General features: G+C 39.1%; 2 protein-coding genes across 3 annotated transcripts; both read left to right on the top strand.

The window, feature by feature from the left end:
- Positions 1 to 6,851: 6,851 nt before the first annotated feature.
- rpz2 (rapunzel 2) lies at positions 6,852 to 9,598 on the top strand. The gene is made up of 2 exons (XM_014985461.2): positions 6,852 to 6,993; positions 8,558 to 9,598. The coding sequence occupies exon 2, from the start codon at positions 8,589 to 8,591 to the stop codon at positions 9,285 to 9,287; it is 699 nt and encodes a 232-aa protein (XP_014840947.1). The 5' UTR covers positions 6,852 to 6,993; positions 8,558 to 8,588; the 3' UTR covers positions 9,288 to 9,598.
- Positions 9,599 to 10,850: 1,252 nt separating this feature from the next.
- krit1 (KRIT1 ankyrin repeat containing) lies at positions 10,851 to 20,630 on the top strand. 2 transcript variants are annotated; one of them, XM_014985459.2, is made up of 17 exons: positions 10,851 to 11,070; positions 12,568 to 12,737; positions 12,812 to 12,965; positions 13,041 to 13,133; positions 14,001 to 14,130; positions 14,214 to 14,457; positions 14,550 to 14,659; positions 15,350 to 15,493; positions 16,023 to 16,179; positions 16,277 to 16,384; positions 16,619 to 16,775; positions 17,571 to 17,722; positions 18,552 to 18,718; positions 18,828 to 18,915; positions 18,994 to 19,200; positions 19,974 to 20,090; positions 20,300 to 20,630. In XM_014985459.2, the coding sequence occupies exons 2-17, from the start codon at positions 12,636 to 12,638 to the stop codon at positions 20,387 to 20,389; spliced, it is 2,220 nt and encodes a 739-aa protein (XP_014840945.1). In that variant the 5' UTR covers positions 10,851 to 11,070; positions 12,568 to 12,635; the 3' UTR covers positions 20,390 to 20,630. The 2 variants fall into 2 exon arrangements, with proteins under 2 accessions (XP_014840945.1, XP_087866428.1); XM_088010302.1 differs by having other exon boundaries at positions 10,851 to 11,109.
- Positions 20,631 to 20,844: the final 214 nt, after the last annotated feature.

Here is a 20,844-nt window from a genome sequence, read left to right as displayed (position 1 = left end):
TAGAAACTATTTACACACGTCTGCCGCAGCTGACTGTTTTCTCACTGTTTTTTTTATCATTATAACGCATAAAAGGAGGAATTTGATAAGGTCTGGAATTACAGTGCTTCACAAAAGTAAACTAACCTGTTGAACTTTGTCACGAATTTCAATGTATTTCGCTGGCAACAAAGTAGCAACAATTTGAGAAGAAGAAAGCAAAATGGTGCATGATTTTCACAACTTTTACAGATAAACTATGAAACGTTGGGTATGCTGGAATAAATAATTTTAGATGTTCTAACATGTTTTCTTCAAGGTTTGAGCTTCATCTCACTGAACTCACTACCCCGAGTGAAGAAAAGCACGGCCACAGCATGATGCTGCCACCACCAGGTTTATGTCAGTAATGCTGTGTTCAGGTTCCATTCATTTTATTTATTTCAGACAAAAAGTAAAAACACAATAGAATAATAATAATGCCCATTGACATGAAATTTTCCATAATTTGTTCGAAAAGGAAGAAATCTTATGATTTCCTGTTCCTCTCACAATCAAGAACCAAATATACTCCTAGTTCATTCCCACATAAAATTACACTTAAACTTCACATTGTCATGGTTAAATGTACAATTATTTATACATATTTAATATCAACAATATTAAAAATGTCTCACCCATCCTACACAACATATTGATGTGCACTGCTAATGTAAATCTGTTTTACAAAAATGATTTTGTAAAACAAACAAGACATAAATATGACAAATTGATTGTTTTCAAACAGGCTGTGAGTTCAATTAATATTTTCTACTTTCCCAAAATGTAAATGCAAACACATTCTCAGAAAACAAAAACCGAGTTGATTTCCTTCTGAGTGAAACTTTGATTAAAACAGAAAATAGTGCAAATAAAATCCCCTCGACAAGAAGCTAAATCTGTCTATGAGCATTTCTTTACTGCTAACTAATTACTGCACTAATAACACCTATATTTAAAAAGTTATTTTATTCCACACAATATTTAAAATACTGTAGTTTCCTTCCAAACACTGAACTGTAGTAGAAAGACTGAGAACAGAAAGGAGTGTGTCTGGTATGTGTGACATCTAGAAAAGCCAGCAGATGTTTCCCCTTTTTATCTCAGATCATCACAGTAATTTAAATATTACACAACAACCTTGTCCAGTTAAGTAATGTCATGTTTAGTCAGTTGCTAAAAATAATTAAAGATTTTGAGTAAACATTACAGTAATCTTGCACAAATTGCTCATATGTCAACTTTTTAAAGTCTCTGCTTCTATGATCAAAGTTAAAATAACTGAAATGAATTAATTTAACACATTCTTTCTTAAATTAAAAATTAAGTTTCCCGAAACACAAATGCAAAGACATTTGCAAAACCGTGTTGATTTCCTTCTGAATGACACATTGATAAGAAAAAAATTAAAAGACTGTGAATAAAGTCAATATGACTTTAGTTACAAATAGAAGGAATAAACTGATGTAAAGATGTAATGAATAATTAAAGTACGAACAGTAAATATTTCTACCATTTCTGCAAACAAACTAACGCCATTCTTCATAACCAGTTTGGTTGTCTGGTCAACCAAACTGGTTATGAAGGCGTGGCTGGAATGCTTCACAATGGGAGGAAGTTCTTTGGACGCAGGAAAAGCATAAAAACTTTGCTTGAGACCACGTGTTTACACACATTTTACAGAAATATAAACATTTTCCTTGCTATCTGAGATTGAATCTGACTAAAAGTTTTCCTGGATTAGGAAAATTGGGATCACTAAAATAATATGTTTGTAAAATGACAGAATAATTTCCTTAGTATTTGGTAGAACTGTCTTTGGAACTCTGTCATTTCAGCCACATTTTGGATTTAAGCTTCTCAAAGTAGAAACTAGTGTACCTGAGTCAGGTATTTAGTATTTAGTCTGAAAATACTAACAAAACCTTTTCAACTGTGTTATGAATTTGTTTTGCACTGAGATAAAAACTTTGCGAAGGCCACTCCATCATTAAGCCACTTTGTAATTAATTTGGTTGCATCTTTAGCGTATAGCCATGTGTTTTTTATATTGCTTCAGTTTTTCCACATGATGATCTTTTTGTTAAATTCACCAGTTCCTGCTGCAGCAAAACAACCCCACAACATGATGCTACCACCACCTTACTTCACCATTAGAAAGAGGTTCTAATGTTTTTAAGGGTGAGTGTATTTAGAAACTGTAATTTGATTTTTTGTTTCAGATAATGTAATGACCTCTTCCTCACTGAGCATTGTTTAAGCCCGGGTCGGTCCAAACACTGTTTTACCTGCAAGTCTTTTGCTTTAGTGTGCATATCACATATCGCACATAAACCACCTGTCTTTTCTGGACAGACTTTTCCAGTTTGTCTACCAGCTGGTAGACAAACTATCGGTTGCTTTATTAGGAAAAGATAGGCTTTCTTCCAGAAAAATAACCTGTTCTACTTGTTGGAAAGGAAACTATCTCGAATCCAGGCTGGGGCAAGTTACAACAGTGCAATTGAGCTATGCAGTGTGGGTCCCTAGGCAAGACCCTTGGAGCTATATAGCCTACCTCATACCATGAGAGACATTGATATGCATAATATGCCGGCTCAGACGTCGCCCGGCCAAACAAGGTCTGGGTCAGGTGCTGGGGAACCAGAGCACCTTGATGAAAAATGGGCTACTGGAACAAGACGGAAATGGGCGAGAGACGAAAACATGGATCTGTTGGAATGCTACTACTCAAGTAACCCTAGTCAGAGGGGCTACATGCAAAGACTGAGGGTGGAATGGTTACTTCGACACCCACAGTCTACAATGACTGCCAAACAACTAGTAGCTCAGTGTTCCAACATCCGCAAATGGCAACTGCTATCACAACTTGAGATTGACGAGGTACAACACAAATGCTACGGCAAGAGGGAGGAGCCCGGATGTAAGGTCAGGGGGGAGTTAACTACAACTCCCCACCCCGAGACTGGGTATGCAGCCCCAGTAATGAACGAACTATCAAAGCTGAGAGAAAGAATTGTGGCCCGAATGAACACCAGACAACCCCGACGCCAATTACAACGGCTGAGTGAAGATGTGAATGCAGCATTGAGAACAATCCCTACCAACACCATAACAGAAACCAATGAGCTGATATACAATTCAGCATCAGTGATCCTTGAAATGCAACCATGAGACCCAATATCCATCATGGAAAAGACGGTTAGAGGCTAAGATCAAGATAACAAGGAGGGAAGTGAGCCAGCTGTCAGAGCTCCTAAGGGGTGCAATGAAAAGATCAGTACCCAAGAAGTACAGCCAGATGCCCATACCTGAAGCACTCGAAACTGCCAAACAAAGACTCCAAGCCTTGGCCAGCCGCCTAAATAGATACACAACAGAGAATGAAGCCAGGAGGATTAACCGGCTCTTCTCCACCCAACCAGCTAAAGTGTACTCTCAATGGCAGGGTACTAACAACAGAGCAGACCCACCAAGGCTGGAGACTGAACAATACTGGAAAGGCATATGGGAAAGGGAGGCGTCCCACAACAGCAATGCACAGTGGCTAACCTCTCTACGAGAGGACCACAGCAACCTCCCTGAACAAGTCCCGGTAACCATCACTGTGGCAAATGTCCAAGAAAGAGTCTTGGGTATGAAAAACTGGACAGCACCAGGGCCTGACATGATCCATGCCTACTGGCTAAAGAAACTCACTGCTACAAAATGGGACTCACCCTGAATGGTTAACTGAAGGGCGCACAATCCTGATCCAGAAGGACCCCTCAAAGGGTTCAGTCCCATCCAACTATCGGCCAATAACCTGTCTCTCTACAACATGGAAGCTCATGTCAGGCATCATAGCGGCTAAGATAAGCGGACACATGGATAAATACATGAGCACGTCACAGAAGGGCATCGGCATAAATAGTAGAGGAGCCAAACACCAACTCCTTGTAGACCACACAGTCGCCCGAGACTGCAAAACCCGACACACCAACCTGTGCACCGCTTGGATTGATTACAAGAAAGCCTATGACTCAATGCCACACACCTGGATCATTGAATGCTTAGAGATGTACAACATCAATAGGACTCTAAGAGCCTTCATTGCAAACTCGATGGGGCTGTGGAAAACCACCCTTGAAGCCAACTGTAAACCACTTGCACAAGTGTCCATCAAATGTGGCATATACCAAGGAGATGCTCTGTCCCCACTGCTGTTCTGCATAGGCCTGAACCCCCTCAGCCAAATCATCAACAAGACTGGCTACGGATACCGACTTAAGAATGGGGCCACAATCAGTCACCTCCTCTACATGGATGACATCAAGCTGTACACCAAGAGCAAGCGAGACATCGACTCACTGATCCACACCACCAGGATCTACAGCACTGACATTGGGATGTCATTCGGACTAGAGAAGTGTGGCCGGATGGTTACAAAGAGAGGGAAGGTCGTCCACACAGAAGGGGTCTCACTCCCAGAAGGAACAATAGCAGACATAGAGCACAGCTACAAGTACCTGGGAATACAGCAAGCAAATGGCAACCTCGATGAGGTCACAAGGAAAGGAGCCACAGCCAAATACCTCCAACGAATAAAGCAAGTCCTGAGAAGCCAGCTCAATGGCAAGAACAAGATCCGTGCAATAAACAGCTATGCCTGTTTATTGCTACCCTGCCGGAATAATTAGCTGGCCAATGGAAGAGATGAAGGCCACGGATGTTAAGACTCGGAAGCTACTAACCATGCATGGAGGGTTCCACCCCAAATCCAGCACCCTGAGACTGTACACAAGCCGTAAGGAAGGAGGCAGAGGACTAGTGAGTGTGAGAGCCACTGTCCAGGATGAAACATCCAAGATCCATAAATACATCAAGGACAAAGCCTCAACGGACGATGTGCTCAGCGAATGTCTCAGGCAATGGGGAACAGAGGACAAGGTGCTGGAGGAACCATCATGGGAGGACAAGCCCCTACATGGGATGTACCACCGACAAATAACTGAAGTGGCTGATATCAGGAAATCCTACCAATGGCTGGAGAAAGCTGGACTCAAGGACAGCACGGAGGCCCTCATCCTGGCCGCCCAGGAACAGGCCCTAAACACCAGAGCAATAGAAGCTCAGATCTACCACACCAGACAAGACCCAAGGTGTAGGTTGTGCAAGGAGGCCTCTGAGACAGTCCAGCACATAACAGCAGGGTGCAAGATGCTGGCAGGGAAAGCGTACATGGAACGACATAACCAAGTGGCGGGCATAGTATACAGGAACATCTGTGCAGAATATGGACTGGAAGCCCCGAGGTCAAAATGGGGGACACCCCCAAAGGTGGTGGAGAATGACCGAGCTAAGATCCTGTGGGACTTCCAGATCCAGACAGACAAGATGGTAATGGCGAACCAACCGGACATTGTGGTGGTGGATAAAGAACAGAGGAAAGCCGTTGTGGTGGATGTAGCAATACCAAGTGACCACAACATCAGGAAAAAGGAGCATGAGAAACTGGAGAAATACCAGGGCCTCAGAGAGGAACTGGAGAAGGCCTGGAAGGTGAAGACCACAGTGGTGCCTGTGGTCATCGGGGCCCTCGGGGCAGTCACCCCCAAACTGGAGCAGTGGCTCAAACAGATCCCAGGAACAACATCAGACATCTCAGTCCAGAAATGTGCAGTTCTAGGCACAGCCAAGATACTGCGCAGAACCCTCAAGCTCCCAGGCCTCTGGTAGAGGACCCGAGCTCAGAGGATGAAAGAGACCACCCACGGAGGGTGAGAGGGGAATTATTATATATATATATATATATATATATATATATATATATATATATATATATATATATATATATATATATATTCATATTTAAAGTTAGTTTCTTCTTACAAGCAGAAACCCTTATTTAAAAACATGAAATTCACAACTTTTATAAGGTAGTGTAGTCTGCAGTGCTTATGAAAATATAATAATGAGGAAGCACAAACAAAAACAGATGAAGATTTTATTTAAATATAAACTTGTCTTACAGTCTGAGAAAAATGTGTTGGAGTAATCACAGTTTTATGCTTTATTTTTGAGACATTTTAACTTTTAGCCAGGGAACTGTACTTGAATAAACGTAAGTTTAATTTAACATATAAAACTAAGTTTTTTTCAGGTCATCAAGTCAAAGTAATGAAAATCCTTACCAGATTATATTGCTGTCTGTTCTTCTGGAGCCCTCAGGATTGGGATACACATCATTTTAAATCAACATACTGCAATAAAAACCTTTATCATGACATTAATTTCTTCATGTATTTGTTATAAATAAATAGAAATAAGGAAAAAAAATAATAAAATAAAAGGTCAAGTATTATTTTAAGCAACCGATTAACTTTTGTGTGGTCATACTTGTTTTTATTTTGTGTATTTTAACTTATTTATGTATTTTTTTTGTAGTTATTCATTTTGCTTCCTTTGTGTTGATTGGAGATGTAGTTAGAAATAAAATAAAATTACAGACTTATTTTACATACATAAAAGCCCATTCATAGAAATATAGTGTTTAGTCTATTCTCATTCTAGTGCTTTGTCACAATATTTAAAAACCTGATGCCAATCCCGCAATTAAAAATGAAAAGGAACCATGCACAAATGTATGAGAATTTTAATGAACTCTTAGATAAAAATATAAAAGTATTTGTTACTACGTATGTTTTGCTTTCATTTCTCTTTACTACGAATTTCCTTCCCAGTTAAGGTATGAGGATGGGAGAAACCATAATTAATAAGATGAAGGTCAAAAAGCCTGTGGTTAGAACTCCAGTGATGCAGATGAAGGAAGTCCTCCTCAGCCAATCAGAACAGGACAGCCCTCAGCCACTTCCTGTTGCTTATGCCCTTATTTGGCAATGAGGGGTTGGCTTTAGCTAACTGGTGTGGAAAATGGTGGAAAGCAGAATCAGACAGCGGCTGTAGACGGACGGGATACAAACAGTTTTATCTCTGGTGAGTAAACACGGTGAGCCTTTCTGGCTTTTTATCTCTGATCTGAAGGATTTTTAGGATCTTTGTGTGATAGCTGGATCCAGCTGGGAACTGATAGGATCATGACCGGTTCAGTCATGTTGAGCAGCTGAAAATCAGGAAATGGGAGCCTGAGAACAAACGCATCCAGAGTTTCACATTGAAAATGGGAAATAAAACAGCTACCGGAGGCTGTTTTAGGATGCTAAACAACTTTTCGTAGAATGTTGTTAACCTGCCAGCATTTTTCTTGTTTCCAGTTCGGCTTGTGTTCGTAGAGATGGAGACACACCTACTGTTGTTTCCGAGTTATTTTTCCAGCAGAACAAGACTGAGCGGGATGATTAACGTCACAACTATGACAGAGATCCAATACAACACGATTTGTGCTGAGGTCCCAATAATTTAGTTTAGTCTGCATAAAATAATACAAGAGACCTTAATTAAAAAAGACTGCCTCTTTCTGGTGAACTATTAGCATGTATGTTAGCAACATTTTCATATGGTTTCATCAGGACGAAGACACTAAAGTAGTTTTTTTTTTACATGGAAACTTGCATGCAGTTGCGAGTCTGAAAACAACAACATTGATTTAATATATAAATAGAACATGTTTTAAATATTAACATGGGATTCTCGATATATTTGACAATTGTTCTTCCTTTTTAGTGGTTGGAATAAATGTCAGCTAGGCAAAAACCCTTCATCCAACTGAGTGGCAATTATATTACATTATATTAAAAAAAAACAGTGATGGAAAATATTCTCCTTTGATGTTAGTTTTTTAGCGTAAAAATTCCAATAAAATTCTTAAATGGAGATGAAAACCGTTTCCAAATGTCTGATAGACTATTTTGTTGGACAATCAAATCAGTTGATTTTTTAAAAATGTTATTTTACTTCTAAACATTACACCTTTGAGTTGATTTTTAAAAATGTGCTCCTCATCAGGTAAAGTAAAAATTATGCTCTACAATCAAAACTTCAAAAACTATGGAAATGAAACAAATAGCAGATCATGGATCAATCTTCTTGTCTTCACTGAAGAGAGTCCTGGAGCTGAAAACTTTTAATCTACTCCATAAAGTGCATTTCATGTTTTCTAGTTTACAGCTGGATTTTCTTTTACTGAAAGCAAGCAGGCTAATGCATGACCTAGAGGTACGTGAGGCATTAAAAGGGCCCTGCAGCACTTCTAAACTCCTGGTCCTTCAACCAGATATTCAGGATATATTTCCTTAATATCATCAATGGGAATTCTTAGAACTGAAACCCATAAAGGAAATAAAAAGGTGGTTTTGAGTTGATGGCAATTGGAGAAAAACTGCACCCACAAACTCTGGTGGGAACATATCTGTCAGTGTATGGATAAATTTTTTTAAACCTCTTTCTGCAGTTTTGAAAGACAATCTAGATATTAAAGTTTGAAATATTAACTTTTATCTGCTTGTACAGTAATCATGTTTCTATAACTTCTTAACTCAGAGTTTGGCACAGGGTCACACGACATGGTGTTTTTTTTACATTCAATTTGTTCATCTTCCAGAGTCAATCAGTGTGGAAGTAGACTTGCAGTTATGGCTGATGCTCAACAAATCAAGAAAACTGCAGCCAAAGTCCTGTGCTGCGTGGAGAAGGTGTCCTCCTTCGCCTCCTCTATCGACCCCATCTTTGGCATTGTCTCCTCTCTGGTTGGTGTGGCAAGAAAGGGCCTGGCGGATGATGAGAGCCACGCCTTGGACAAAGACTTCCAGGCTATCCACACCAAACTGGAGAGCATCTCTGAGAAAAACAAACAATGCCTGAGCCAGATCCGCATCGCCGAGGTAAACGAAACATACGGGAAGTATGAGGAGTACATCAAGCACCAGTACAATGCCTTCAACAGCATGGTGGCTCAGGTGAAGAAAGACCCAGACAATGCCCAGAGGTACATGGAGACCTTTGAAAAGATTTACGAGAGAGACAAGTCGGATATGGGCCTGGATGTGTTTTATCGTGGTGTGATGGGCGTAAAAACGGTGTTTGGAAGATCTCTGCTGGATGTGTACTTTGAAAACTGCAAGGAAAACAAAGTGCCGCTCCATGAAACCATGGAGCGCCACTGTTCTCATATCGCACACCTCTTCCACATGGGCCTCATTGCGCTGATGGGGTACACTGCCGTCACTGAGGATGATGAAGACGAGGTGCGCGAAAAGTGGGCCAAGAGGGTGTCTGAGATCCAGATGAAGATGGAAGACATTCTCCAACAGTGTAAAAGCAACTCAACCTGAACCAAGACCAAGAAAGAAAGGATGTTCTCTGGGTTTGCTGCCAGAGGACATCCTGGCAGCAAACCCAGACTGTAATCTAAGCAGGAAAAATAATTAGTTATGGTAATATTTAAAAAGAAATATACACTTGTAGAAAAACCAAAGCCATGTAACATGTCCGCATGGGTGCTGCAGCTGCTTCAGTGTGGTTAGTATCGACTCAGTTTATGACCAATATAACTGTATGCTGCTTTGTGTCACATCTCAATAAATGCTGAAGTTTTATACAATCTGTTCAACTAAATGAATAAATTATTGTTGAAGTTGTTCCATATTTGTTTCTAAGTTACTTTCTCCAGCGTATGATCTGTACGTCAAATACAGGAGACAGAAAATGAACACAAGCCTGCTTGAGCTGGCGAAAACACTTAATCTGAAAAGGATGTGTTGAGTTCACTCCCTAAAACCACTCTTCCTTTTTAACAAGGCGCTGATAGAACTCAAACGTATCCATCCATATGTTATATAAAAACGTTTCCTCAAAAGTGACTCATAATCCATCTATTGAACATGGTTGAGTACAAACTGGTTTTGGGAAGAACTAAACTGCATGACTCATCTTGTTGGTGTCAATTTATTTTTCTGTCATTGTTGAACGCGATAATGAAAATGGGGTGGCATGATGTTTAGCAGTAATAAAAATTGGTGTCATCATGAGTTATTGTTAGGCTGAACTTTTTTAGCGTCAAGCTTTTTATGTGGGCGTGTAAAGGAAACTTACACCACTCTTAGGTATTTGAGGTATAAGCTTGAGTAGAAGCAGTTTCACGGTATTAACACAAATATTTAGAATAAAAATATATGTTTACCAGTATTTAAACAAAAAACCAAGCAATATTTTAACACTGTTTCATTGTTACTTTGATGCTGCCTAAGATTATAGTTTAAAATTAAAGAGACGCAGCAAAGCAAATGAGGTGGATTAGCAGAGGTTGCCAACAACTCATGGTGTCATCCATGAGTTTGTGTCAAATATTGTCTCTACTGTGTGGAAACTGAGATAAGCAAGGTTTCCACTTTAAAAACTAGACTGCAGTTGCTCCTTTCTCCTGCGTTCTATATATATTTATTAATTTACCACATACTCGCATAGATACAGCTAATTTACTTCCGGTTTTGTGTTTTTCCAAGACGTTTGATGGTTGCCTAGTAACTGTGCTAAGCTAAGTTAGCTACAAACTGGTATGAGCTTATTTTAGCTATTTAGGGGGGAAACAACACACATGTCGAACACAATAACAAATGACGATGAGAACAATAATAATAACCCAAATATGTTTGTAATTTTTAAGTTCTGACACGGTACATTATTTATGTTTAAAATCAATGTTGTGGAAAATTTACTTTTAGCTACTTGGTTTTTTCCTTGTGGTTAGAAAAGGCGTGAAAGTTTGAGTTTTACAGTTTAACAGGTTTTGCTAGTCATTTGCGGTGGTTTTCGGGTAAAAAAAAAGAAAAAGAAGAGCGCCGCATCCTGTTGCACCTGCTCTACCTCACCACCAGAGGTCGCTGCTGTGCAACAGCTCATTGAAACGTAACGTGATTCCTCTGTTTGTGTCTGCAACCCTGCCCTGCCTGAAAAGGCCTACGACTGCTTCAAGCTCCCCCAAAACTCCGCTCTCTCCGGTTTGTAACCTGGAGTAACTTTCTGGCCTCGACTTGCGTATCAAAGCCGCTGAAAGCCACCGGAGAGCCGAGCGGAAGAGAAGCTCGGTCCGTTTCAGGAGCGGACTCGGCGGATCCGGTAAGTTTCAGCTGATTATGGAGCGGAAAACTGGGGACGGTGAGTGTAGCACCCTCTGCTAAAAAACAAGCTGATGGAGTTGAGTATCTGGACTTTGTTTTTTCCTGGCAAGAAAATATATGTAAATACGCCACATCTGACAGGAGCGTGTGCGTTCAAGATTATAATTTTATAGTTTATGGAAAAAAAACAGTTTAAAGTTAACAGTTTGGTTTCCGGGGCGTGACCTTCCTTTGAACTCAAGTCGGTTTGTGAGATGTTGGTTATTTTTATCTCTTGAATATTAATATATTATTAAATATCTAATAACAAATACAGGAATAGTACACAAGAGGTTTACAATGTAAAGAGGTAGACTTTAAGAAAGTATTACAAAACCTGAAGTAGTTTTTAGGTCGATAAAGCCTCAACGACTGTGTTGTGGTTGATATTGATCACTACATTTGGCTCCATGTGATTGCTTTAAATACGTTTAATACATTAAAGTAAACGACCGATGCAATAACTCAATCTGCCTTTTTGTGTTATTTTTCCAAATTTGTGCAAATATATATATATATATATATATTAATGAACCCCTGATAAATAATGGCTCTTTTCTAGAGGTTTTTCTTTGACCTAAAAAAAACCAATATTCCAGTTAATCTGTTTAATTTTATTTTTAGTTTTCACCACATATACAGCTTATTTCTGTTTTGATTAGTTAAAGCTACAGAAATTGTCACTTCTTTTTTTCTAAGTAAGTTGGACAACAACAATCAAGAAACCAAAAAAGCATATCATAAGAATTAAAACAACTTAAAAATCACATCTACAAAAAGTGGAATTGTTTGAGTATAAATCCTACATAAAAGCTGAGAAATGTTATAAAAACAATTCTTAAGAAAAGGATATAGAAACAAGATTTTGGGTAGAAATATGATTATATATATTTATGTCTTGATGTGAAGGTACATGGATTGAATTCAGCATTTACTCATGGTAAAGTTAGGATGAAACAGTTAATTGGATTTATCATGATTACTCCATTATTGAAATAATTGTCAACTAATTTATCAATCTGATTAATTTTTAACTGGAATATTCAGACTAAAAAAAGTCTATTTGCTGAAAAGAAAAAACTTATGTAAAATAGTAATTAAGCCAAAACTGGACAAAACTATATACATTTTGCATAGAAACTGTTCAGATTCACAAGAGGAATACTGTGTTATTATATTTTAGGAAATAAAATGTGTTTTTTTTTTCTTATTTAAAGAAGGAATTCAACTATTTTCTTGAGTTTCTAATATCGTACTAAAACATTTTTTTTTACTCAAAAACATGACTGCCCTGGCGCCCCGAGCACTGGGCTTAGCAAGTTTTCTGGGGGAAACCCTGTTTACATCTATGATTAAAGTTTATATTTTATCTAAAAAATACTAATAGATTTTGCTAGCTGTTGCATGAGTGACCATTTTCTGTGTTAAACAGCTTTGATGCTTTCTGTTGTTTCAGACATGCCTCTCCACAGTATCTGGCCTCCCTGTTGGACGGTAACCTGCGCCTGAGGAAAATACGGCACAATGGGCAACGAGGACGGCTCAGAGGACGTCTACGTTGCCGTCATTCGTCCAAAGAACCAAGTCAGCCTGACTTCGAAGGAATACAGAGCCAAAGCTTATGAGGTATGCCGAGCTAGAATTAAATATTTCTAGGATTTGTTTAATAATTGAGTCTTTTTTCCCTCCGTCTTGTGAAGATCTTGTTGAAAGAAGTGCCTTTGGAGGGGAAGGAGAAGAAGCGGAAGAAAGTCCTTCTGGTGACAAAGATTAAGCCAGGAGACAAATCTAAATCCATATTGGATTATGTTGAAGAAACAATAAAACCAATCTCCAATAACCAAAGCTTCACAGGTGAGGATGAGACTGGCTCGCACAAACACGTCGTCTGATACAACCTGAGATCAGCTCAAGAGTTTTGCTTTGCAGGAAAGCGTGTGGTGCACATGAAGAAATTTATCCTTGAAGGTGACAATGAAGGGAAAGAAGCTTCTCTGTTTGTGGTGCCAGTCAGCGTTAAAGGTGAGTTTAAAATGGTTTCACTGTTTTTATTTTTCACATTCTGTCACGTTTTATGTGATAGACCAACACAAAGTCGTGCTTGATTGTGATGTGGAATAAGAATGTTTTTTTTTGGGATAGGTTTTTACCAGTTTTGCACAATTAGAGACCTGGTTCTTCTTTGCAAAGTCTCTCAGTCAGTACAGTGTAGGTTGATCCATCGACTGGTTTTGGGGATTAAATGATAGTTGGATAGCAAAAGGTGCTTAATTTGAGATTTATTTCACCGAATTTGAACCGGGTGAAGCTAAAACTATGCTGTTTGAGGAGATCTGGGTTGAACGTATTGAGAGTCTGTATGCTCCACTATGTTTTAAGTCCAGGGTTTCTTTCAGAAAACTTGCTAAGCCTGGTGCTCAGGGCGCTACGGCAGTCATTCAGCCGCCCGCCGTGTTTTTGAGTTAACAAATGGTTAAAGTCGACAGGAAATTTGAAAATATCAATTGATAGTTATGCATTTTTAGAAGACTGGAAGATTAATACCTAAACACCAACTATAAAGTCAATCATTAAAAACAACAACTAATAAATTGTTGTTTTTTAGTTGTTGTCCCCCACCAGGCTTATCATTGGTGGTTCTCCACCAATGATAAGCCTGGTGAGGGACAAGTAAAGCCTGGTGGCCCGCGAGGCTTATAATACACTGAGGGAAACCCTGAATTCTTATATTAACAATAACATTTAATCTGTATGCTTTCTTTGTCTTCATGTCCATGAAGACCAAATTTGTGGCTGTCAATGTGAACGATTTAGAGAAGAGTTAATACTTGTGGATGTTGCTGTAGTTTTTGCTCTGCTGGCTGTAGATTAATGAGTCTTCCTGCACAGATAACAGCAAACCCATCCACATCTCTGGGAGCCCCAGCTTCTACTGTTTCCAGGACATCATGCGTGTGTGCAGTGAGACCAGCCCTCACTTCTGCTCCGTCACGTCCAGGATGCTCCTGGCTTTAGATAAGTGAGGACACTTCCTTATTACCCTGCTGGCTAAGCTGGGATGAGTAGATCAGGCTTGAGTTTTTCTGTTTTCCACCTCTGCAGATGGTTAGCGGAGCAGCACACTGTCCCTCACGCCATCCCCGCCCTGTTCAGACCGGCTCCTGTTGAGCGAGTCAAAACCAACGTGAACAACCCGGCCTACAGCAGCGAGGGAAAACTGAGCGACGAGGGTCTGCACATGGGGTACACCGCTCTGGAGATCAAGAGCAAGATGATGTCCCTGGAGAAGGCGGACATGTGCATCCTGAATCCTCTGTTTGGCTCGGACCTGCAGTACACTAACCGGGTCAGAGATCCCGTCACTCAGAAACCTGATACTGTTTTCATCGCAGCTTCTCTTTCTGTTGAACCCATAATGATCTCTCTCTCTTGTTCCAGGTGGATAAAGTGATCATTAACCCTTACTTTGGTCTCGGAGCACCAGACTATTCCAAGATCCAAATCCCTAAGAGGGACAAATGGCAGCATAACTGCGTGGGAGAAGACAAGTGAGGCTTTGATTCTGACATTAACAACAATAACGTTTACCGTTCAAATGATTAATCATGATTAATGTATTATTGAAATAGTTGTTGATTAATCGTCAACTGGAGCTTCCAGACTCAAAAAAGGGACATTCAAGGCAGTAATTAAGCCAAAATAGCATGAAAAATAGATACATTTTGCATTTAATGTAAGAAAACAGTTTATAAATCTGTTCTACTCAAAACTCCTTACGCGGCGTAGTTGTAGTTTCTACCGTTTCAAATTATGTAATAAGAAACTCTTCAACTAAGTACAATTATTAATCAGTTAATCCAAAAAATAATCAACAGATCAGCTCAAACTATATAGTTGAAGAAAGGGTTGAGCTTTTCACATGTTGATGTTAGAAGTATTTTCTTTTAGCTGCAAATGCATCATTTGCTACAAATGATCAGCAAGATGGTTATTTTCTTATTTAAAAAAGGATTTGAATTGTTTATTTGCACTTTTTATGTATTTTTAGTATTGTATAAATAAGACATAAGTGCTTAAAATAAATTTAAAAAAATACAAAATGTGCAGATTTTTGCATCAGATTAATCATTTAATCATCAGGATAATCAATTTCTAAATACATTTTTAGTCGCAGCTGTAATTTACCATCAGATTTACCTTTCCAGTTGAAACCTGAGTAATTGTTTTCATTTTCACAGGGATCACCAGTGGGTGGATGACTTCCCTCTGCACCGCAGCGCTTGTGAAGGAGACACAGAGCTGCTTTCTAAGCTCCTCGACAGCGGCTTCTCGGTCAAGCAGCTGGACAGCGACCACTGGGCCCCCATACACTACGCTTGCTGGTGGGTCAAGCCTCCAGCGTCTTATAGCATCTTAACATTATGCTTTAAGCAGGATGTGCATGGATCAGGGTTAGGGCAGTCAGCCATCCAGCCGGCCGCCATGTTTTTGAGTTAAAAAATGTTTAAAGTTGACAGGAAATTTGAAAATATCACCTGGTAGTTTTGTGTTATTGGAAGATTAATATCTGAACACCAACTATAAAGTCTTAAAAAAGGCAATAATTTAAAAAGAGCTAAAACAAATAATGCTAAGCTTGGTGGGGGCACAAGTGAAGCCTGGTGGCCCGCCAGGCTTTTGCTCTCCGGTGACAAAGATTTGACTGACAGACCGGCCCAACAAGTTATGTCTGCACGCTTACACGCTTAGTTACCCCTCTGTTGCCAACTCAACAACTTTCTAGCTATATTTAGCAACATTTCAGACAAAAAATTGGTATCGGCCAAAATCGGAATCAGCAGGTTAAGCTTTTTAAAAGATCCGAAATCAGAAAACTGCACCCCTATTTGACATACATCTGATTTATTTAAGGCACGGTAAAGTGGAGTCAACAAAAATACTGCTGGAGAAAGGCAAATGCAACCCCAACCTGCTGAACGGGCAGCTCAGCTCACCGCTGCACTTTGCAGCCAGAGGAGGCCACGCTGACATAGTGAAGCTCCTCCTGCAGCACCCGGAGATCGACCGGGTAGGAAACGCGTCTTTATCCAGAAACTTTGGTTTCTTCCCCTCCTGCATCGTTTTTATCTTGAAGTCGATTCTTATGGTGACTTTTCTGACTTCAGCACATAGAGGACCAGCAGAAGAGATCGCCACTCCAGGTGTGTGAGGAGAACAAACAGAACGAGTGGGAGGAAACAATAAAACTTCTGCAGCAAGCTAACAGCAAACCAGTGAGTTTTTTTTTTAGGAATATATCAGTTTAAGAGGTACAAATACTACAGAATAATTTACATACTTTTTGAAGTTTGAGGGGTATTATATATGTTTTCAAGCCAGTCTAAAATCTATATTGTTGAAAAAGTTAAGAAATTTTGCAGTTTTAGCCACTAGGTGGTGCTGTTTCCTCAAACACCGTCCTGCTCTCAAGCTAACCCTCAAGTTTTACTGCTTGTTTGTGTTTTCAGTATGAAAAGGTGCGAATATACCGCATGGACGGCTCCTATCGCTCTGTGGAGCTGAAACACGGCAACAACACAACTGTGCAGCAGATAATGGAGGGCATGCGGCTTTCCCAGGAGACCCAGCAGTACTTCACCATTTGGATCTGCTCAGAAAACCTCCGTGAGTCACATCCTTCATCTTTTAATAGCTCAGCCATTGTGAAATATGCACAGCTTTCTCTTGGATGTATTGAAATGTATACTAAAAATGCAATCCTTTGCTTGTTTAGAATATTTTTAATACTGGTGGGGCTAAAAGTTTTAACTGAGTTAATTACGGGGGTTTGTAATTAATCTCATTTTAATCGAAAACTGCTAAATTATTGAATAAATAGGCACATTAGCCTATTTATTCAATAAATAAAATATATTTATTGTTTTTAATCTCCATCAGACAGGTGCAAAGTGATTTTATACCCATTCAAATTTCAGTTGTTTCTGATCATTAACGTACAACTTATGTGAAAAAGTAATTTTTTAGGAATTTGGACGCTAACATTAGCGTTGGACATGTCCGTACTGCTAGCATTGAGCTGCTATTTTTAGCTTGAATAACTTCAGTGATGACCAACTCTTTATTTGCTCAACTTGCACCAAACAATATTAGTTTATAGCATCCTATATTAGATTGTTTTTGACACAAAAATTAACTCCTTGTGGACCAAGAAACGTGGGTTTGTCGTCCATTGTGGTTGTTTGTGCTTGTGCGTCAGATTTATGGGTCTTCCAGAAACACAATGCAAAGGTTCCGGCTTGGGACTTTTTGTTTAGAATAAAAGAAAATGCAAATCAATTGGGTTTCATTTTTAACGTCTTAAAATTGGTGTATTTATTTATTCGGAATCAACCTGTTGAAGTCCTGTTAAGTGTTGTCAGGAACAGATAGCAGAGCGATTGGTGTGTGTTTGTGTGTCAGACCTGCAGCTGAAGCCGTACCACAAGCCTCTGCAGCATCTGCGGATCTGGACGGAGATTGTGACGGATCTGACAGTTCTGGATCCTCAGAGGGAAAGTCCGCAACTCTTCCTTCGCAGAGACGTACGACTGCCTCTTGAAGTGGAGAAGAAGGTACGACAGAGTTTGAATGAAACTTTTGGTTTTACTTTGCTAGAGTCAGAAGCTGTGTCTCCATTGACCATAAAACTCTGAAAATTGGAATTTTGAAAAACAAATTAGCTTACTGGATATATGACAATAAAAAAAAACTCAAACTAGGATGATGTGGTTTTTACAAAGGCATTTAAGGGCCTTAAAAGAAAAAAAGGACATTTTTGAACTCCAAAAGTAGAATATTTGCAACAAAAAATCTGAATTTTGATGGTAATCTTACACATTTGCTTAAAAAAAACAGACATTTCTGAGTTCCCAAATTTTTTACTTTTGAAACGCACAACCTTCCAAGTTTTTTTGTAGAAAATTTAATATGAAAAACTGAGTTTTTTTGTGTGGAAATTTTCAATCTTTCAAACTCAGAACTTTTTTTTTTTTTTTTAAATAAAATTTCAGAGATTGTCAAAATTTCTGAGTTTTTGTTGGTGGAAATGGACTCCTTTTTTAGAAATCTAATATTACCCTTCAGTGCTGTTGTAGGGTTTTCAGCTGTAAATTGGTGTTTTTCACAGAGCTGCAAAAATACTCCGGTTTGTAAATGCCATGCGTCTCCTCTGATGACTGAATATGAGTATACGTCATTTAAATATTTACATCCGTCGCTGCTCTTTAATGACTGCACGAACAAGTTTATTCACGTGTGATTTTAATTTAATTTCCTACGTAATGGACGCTGCAATTGCAAAATTTGTTCTTTTTTGACATTAGCAGAATATTGAAAACATTCTGTGCACATTTGTAGCTGTTTGTCTGTAAATGTCTCTTACCTGCCACTGTTTTGAATCAGGTGGAAGATCCGCTGGCCATCCTCATCCTGTTTGACGAGGCCCGTCACTGCCTGCTGAAGGGCTACTTTCCCGCCCCGGACAGTAAACTGATAACTCTGGCCAGCCTCCTTCTGCAGATCATCTATGGCAACTATGAAAGCAAGAAGCACAAGCAAGGCTTCCTCAAGTAGGACTGATTTCACTTCTTATAGCAATAGGATTATCCAGTGCTTCTCCGGTATTTAAAGTTCAGTTACTGAAGCCGGGTCTCTAATTTGATTGTTTTACTTGGACAGTGAGGAAAACCTGAAGTCAATCGTACCGATATTGAAGGTGAAAAGCAAAGCGTACCACTGGACCAACAGGATTCTGCATGAATACAAAGTACACTTTTCTTTCTTATTATTTCGCGTCAGTCGTAAAATCCTCCCTGAAGCTGAACCCTCCATCGTTCTCCACCAGGCTCTGAGCACCAGCGAGGGAGTGAGCAAAGAGATGCACCACCTGCAGAGACTCTTCCTCCAAAACTGCTGGGACATCCCAACCTATGGAGCAGCTTTCTTCACCGGCCAGGTCTACACCAAGGCCAGCGCGAGCAACCACAAGGTCATCCGAGTGTACGTCGGGGTCAACACGAAGGGCCTGCACCTCATGAACATGGAGACCAAGGTATCTTCATCACATTATAGAGGATTGTTGTCAATTATAACTTAACATGCAGACAACATATTAAATACATAAAAGAAACGATAGAAATACTCGATAATTCTGGAAATCTATTAAATTATAAGGCTTTACATCTAATTTACTCTTATATATTTATATTTCCGTATGTATAAACGTGGACGTGTGGGATTCCAGATATAAAACAAAAACAAACAGTACAGTTCCTTTTATTGTAGTATATTTTGTTAATAATAAGGCTGGTTGCTATGAACATATAAATTCACAGTTTAGTAGATCATAAGGTTTTATGATTTGATTCATTACAAAATAATGCAAATAATATTTAGAGTAAAGTTGGGTTTACTGCCAGCTGTGGTGCAAAAAATATTCACATTATATGAATCCAAATATGATTTGCAACATGGATTCAAATTTAAAAAACAAGCTAAAAAAAAGAGATAAAAAAAGAGGTATTTTTCAAAAGCAAACATGGGCCATAGAGTTACAATTGTAAATAACTAACTTGTTAGTATATTTGATTTATTTTTGCTTTGGATTTAGTAATTTCCATAAGAAGATTATGTATATATATTTTAATACATTGCAGTGATTATGAGGAGTAATTTAGTTCAATTTAATGTGTAGGACAGGCATAAATATAAGCTTTGTGCTTCTGATTTTACATTTCAGTCAAGCTGCTTAAGCTGTTGTAGTTTATTTGGTGGCTGACTAAAAAAATCAATCAATCAATAATTTCTTCTTTCTTTCTGTGGCAGGTCCTTCTCATCAGCTTGGAGTATGGCACGTTCATGTGGCAGCTCGGACATGCTGACCAGTACTTCCAGATCCACAGCGGGGACAACAAAATGAACTTCATTGTGCACACAAAACAGGTAACGGCTCCAGAGCGTCAATAGATCCAACTGGGTTCAGGTTTGATGTCCTCAGACTTTATCTTTATTCCAATTTACTTTGGATGTGCAATTTTTAAAGTTCTTCGCTCAGAGAACAGATAAAACTTTAGCCTGAAATGCCAGTCGAAGTGAAGGGTGAATAGTTTTATCTTTAAAGTGATTTCCTTTTGCTTCTTGTGTTTTTCTAGGCGGGCCTAATTGTGAAGCTTTTAATGAAACTTAGTGGACACATGACTCACATCGATAAAGGCCCTACGGATAAATACGCCTACGGCTGAGGACATTTCCACAAACCAGATCTGCCAAAGACCTGAAAGCACATCCTTCCTACTGACCATCATCATCTGACTACAATAGTTCTGGATAAAGAGTTAGACTCTCCACAACAGCCTTAATTTGTACAACAGTCAGAGTTATACGTGTCCTGACATGCCTTTGTGTATTATGAGTCCAGCTTTTGGATCTATGTAAATATGGTTTATTATTTAATGTTTGTTTTAATAAACAGATTTATGAAAATTTGTCTGTAATCTGTGTTTAACGACTCAAAGTCAATAGAAAACTCTAAATAACATAAAAAAACACCACCGACCCCCTTGGTAAATTTTGTATAGATCTGCCACTGGGAGTAAATAAGTGTGACCAAATTTACTGGTTGCATAAATAAACTAACAAGAAAATCCCACTATGCACAGAGCGGGACATGTTATGTGTTTTTATTTCTTAGATAATG

This window comes from Poecilia mexicana, unplaced genomic scaffold, assembly GCF_051168715.1.
Source record: "Poecilia mexicana isolate PSO_F unplaced genomic scaffold, ASM5116871v1 scaffold_11, whole genome shotgun sequence".
Lineage (NCBI taxonomy): Eukaryota > Metazoa > Chordata > Actinopteri > Cyprinodontiformes > Poeciliidae > Poecilia > Poecilia mexicana.
Note: the sequence above shows the minus strand (reverse complement) of the source record. Positions and strands in the feature narration are given on the sequence as shown.

Excerpts from the sequence above, each read along its gene's own strand:
- rpz2 (XM_014985461.2), top strand. The coding sequence starts at position 8,589 with ATGGCTGATGCTCAACAAATCAAGAAAACTGCAGCCAAAGTCCTGTGC.
- krit1 (XM_014985459.2), top strand. The coding sequence starts at position 12,636 with ATGGGCAACGAGGACGGCTCAGAGGACGTCTACGTTGCCGTCATTCGT. Across the intron at positions 17,723-18,551 it reads CTCTTGAAGTGGAGAAGAAG|GTGGAAGATCCGCTGGCCAT; the intron begins GTACGACAGAGT and ends GTTTTGAATCAG. Across the intron at positions 20,091-20,299 it reads TCATTGTGCACACAAAACAG|GCGGGCCTAATTGTGAAGCT; the intron begins GTAACGGCTCCA and ends GTGTTTTTCTAG.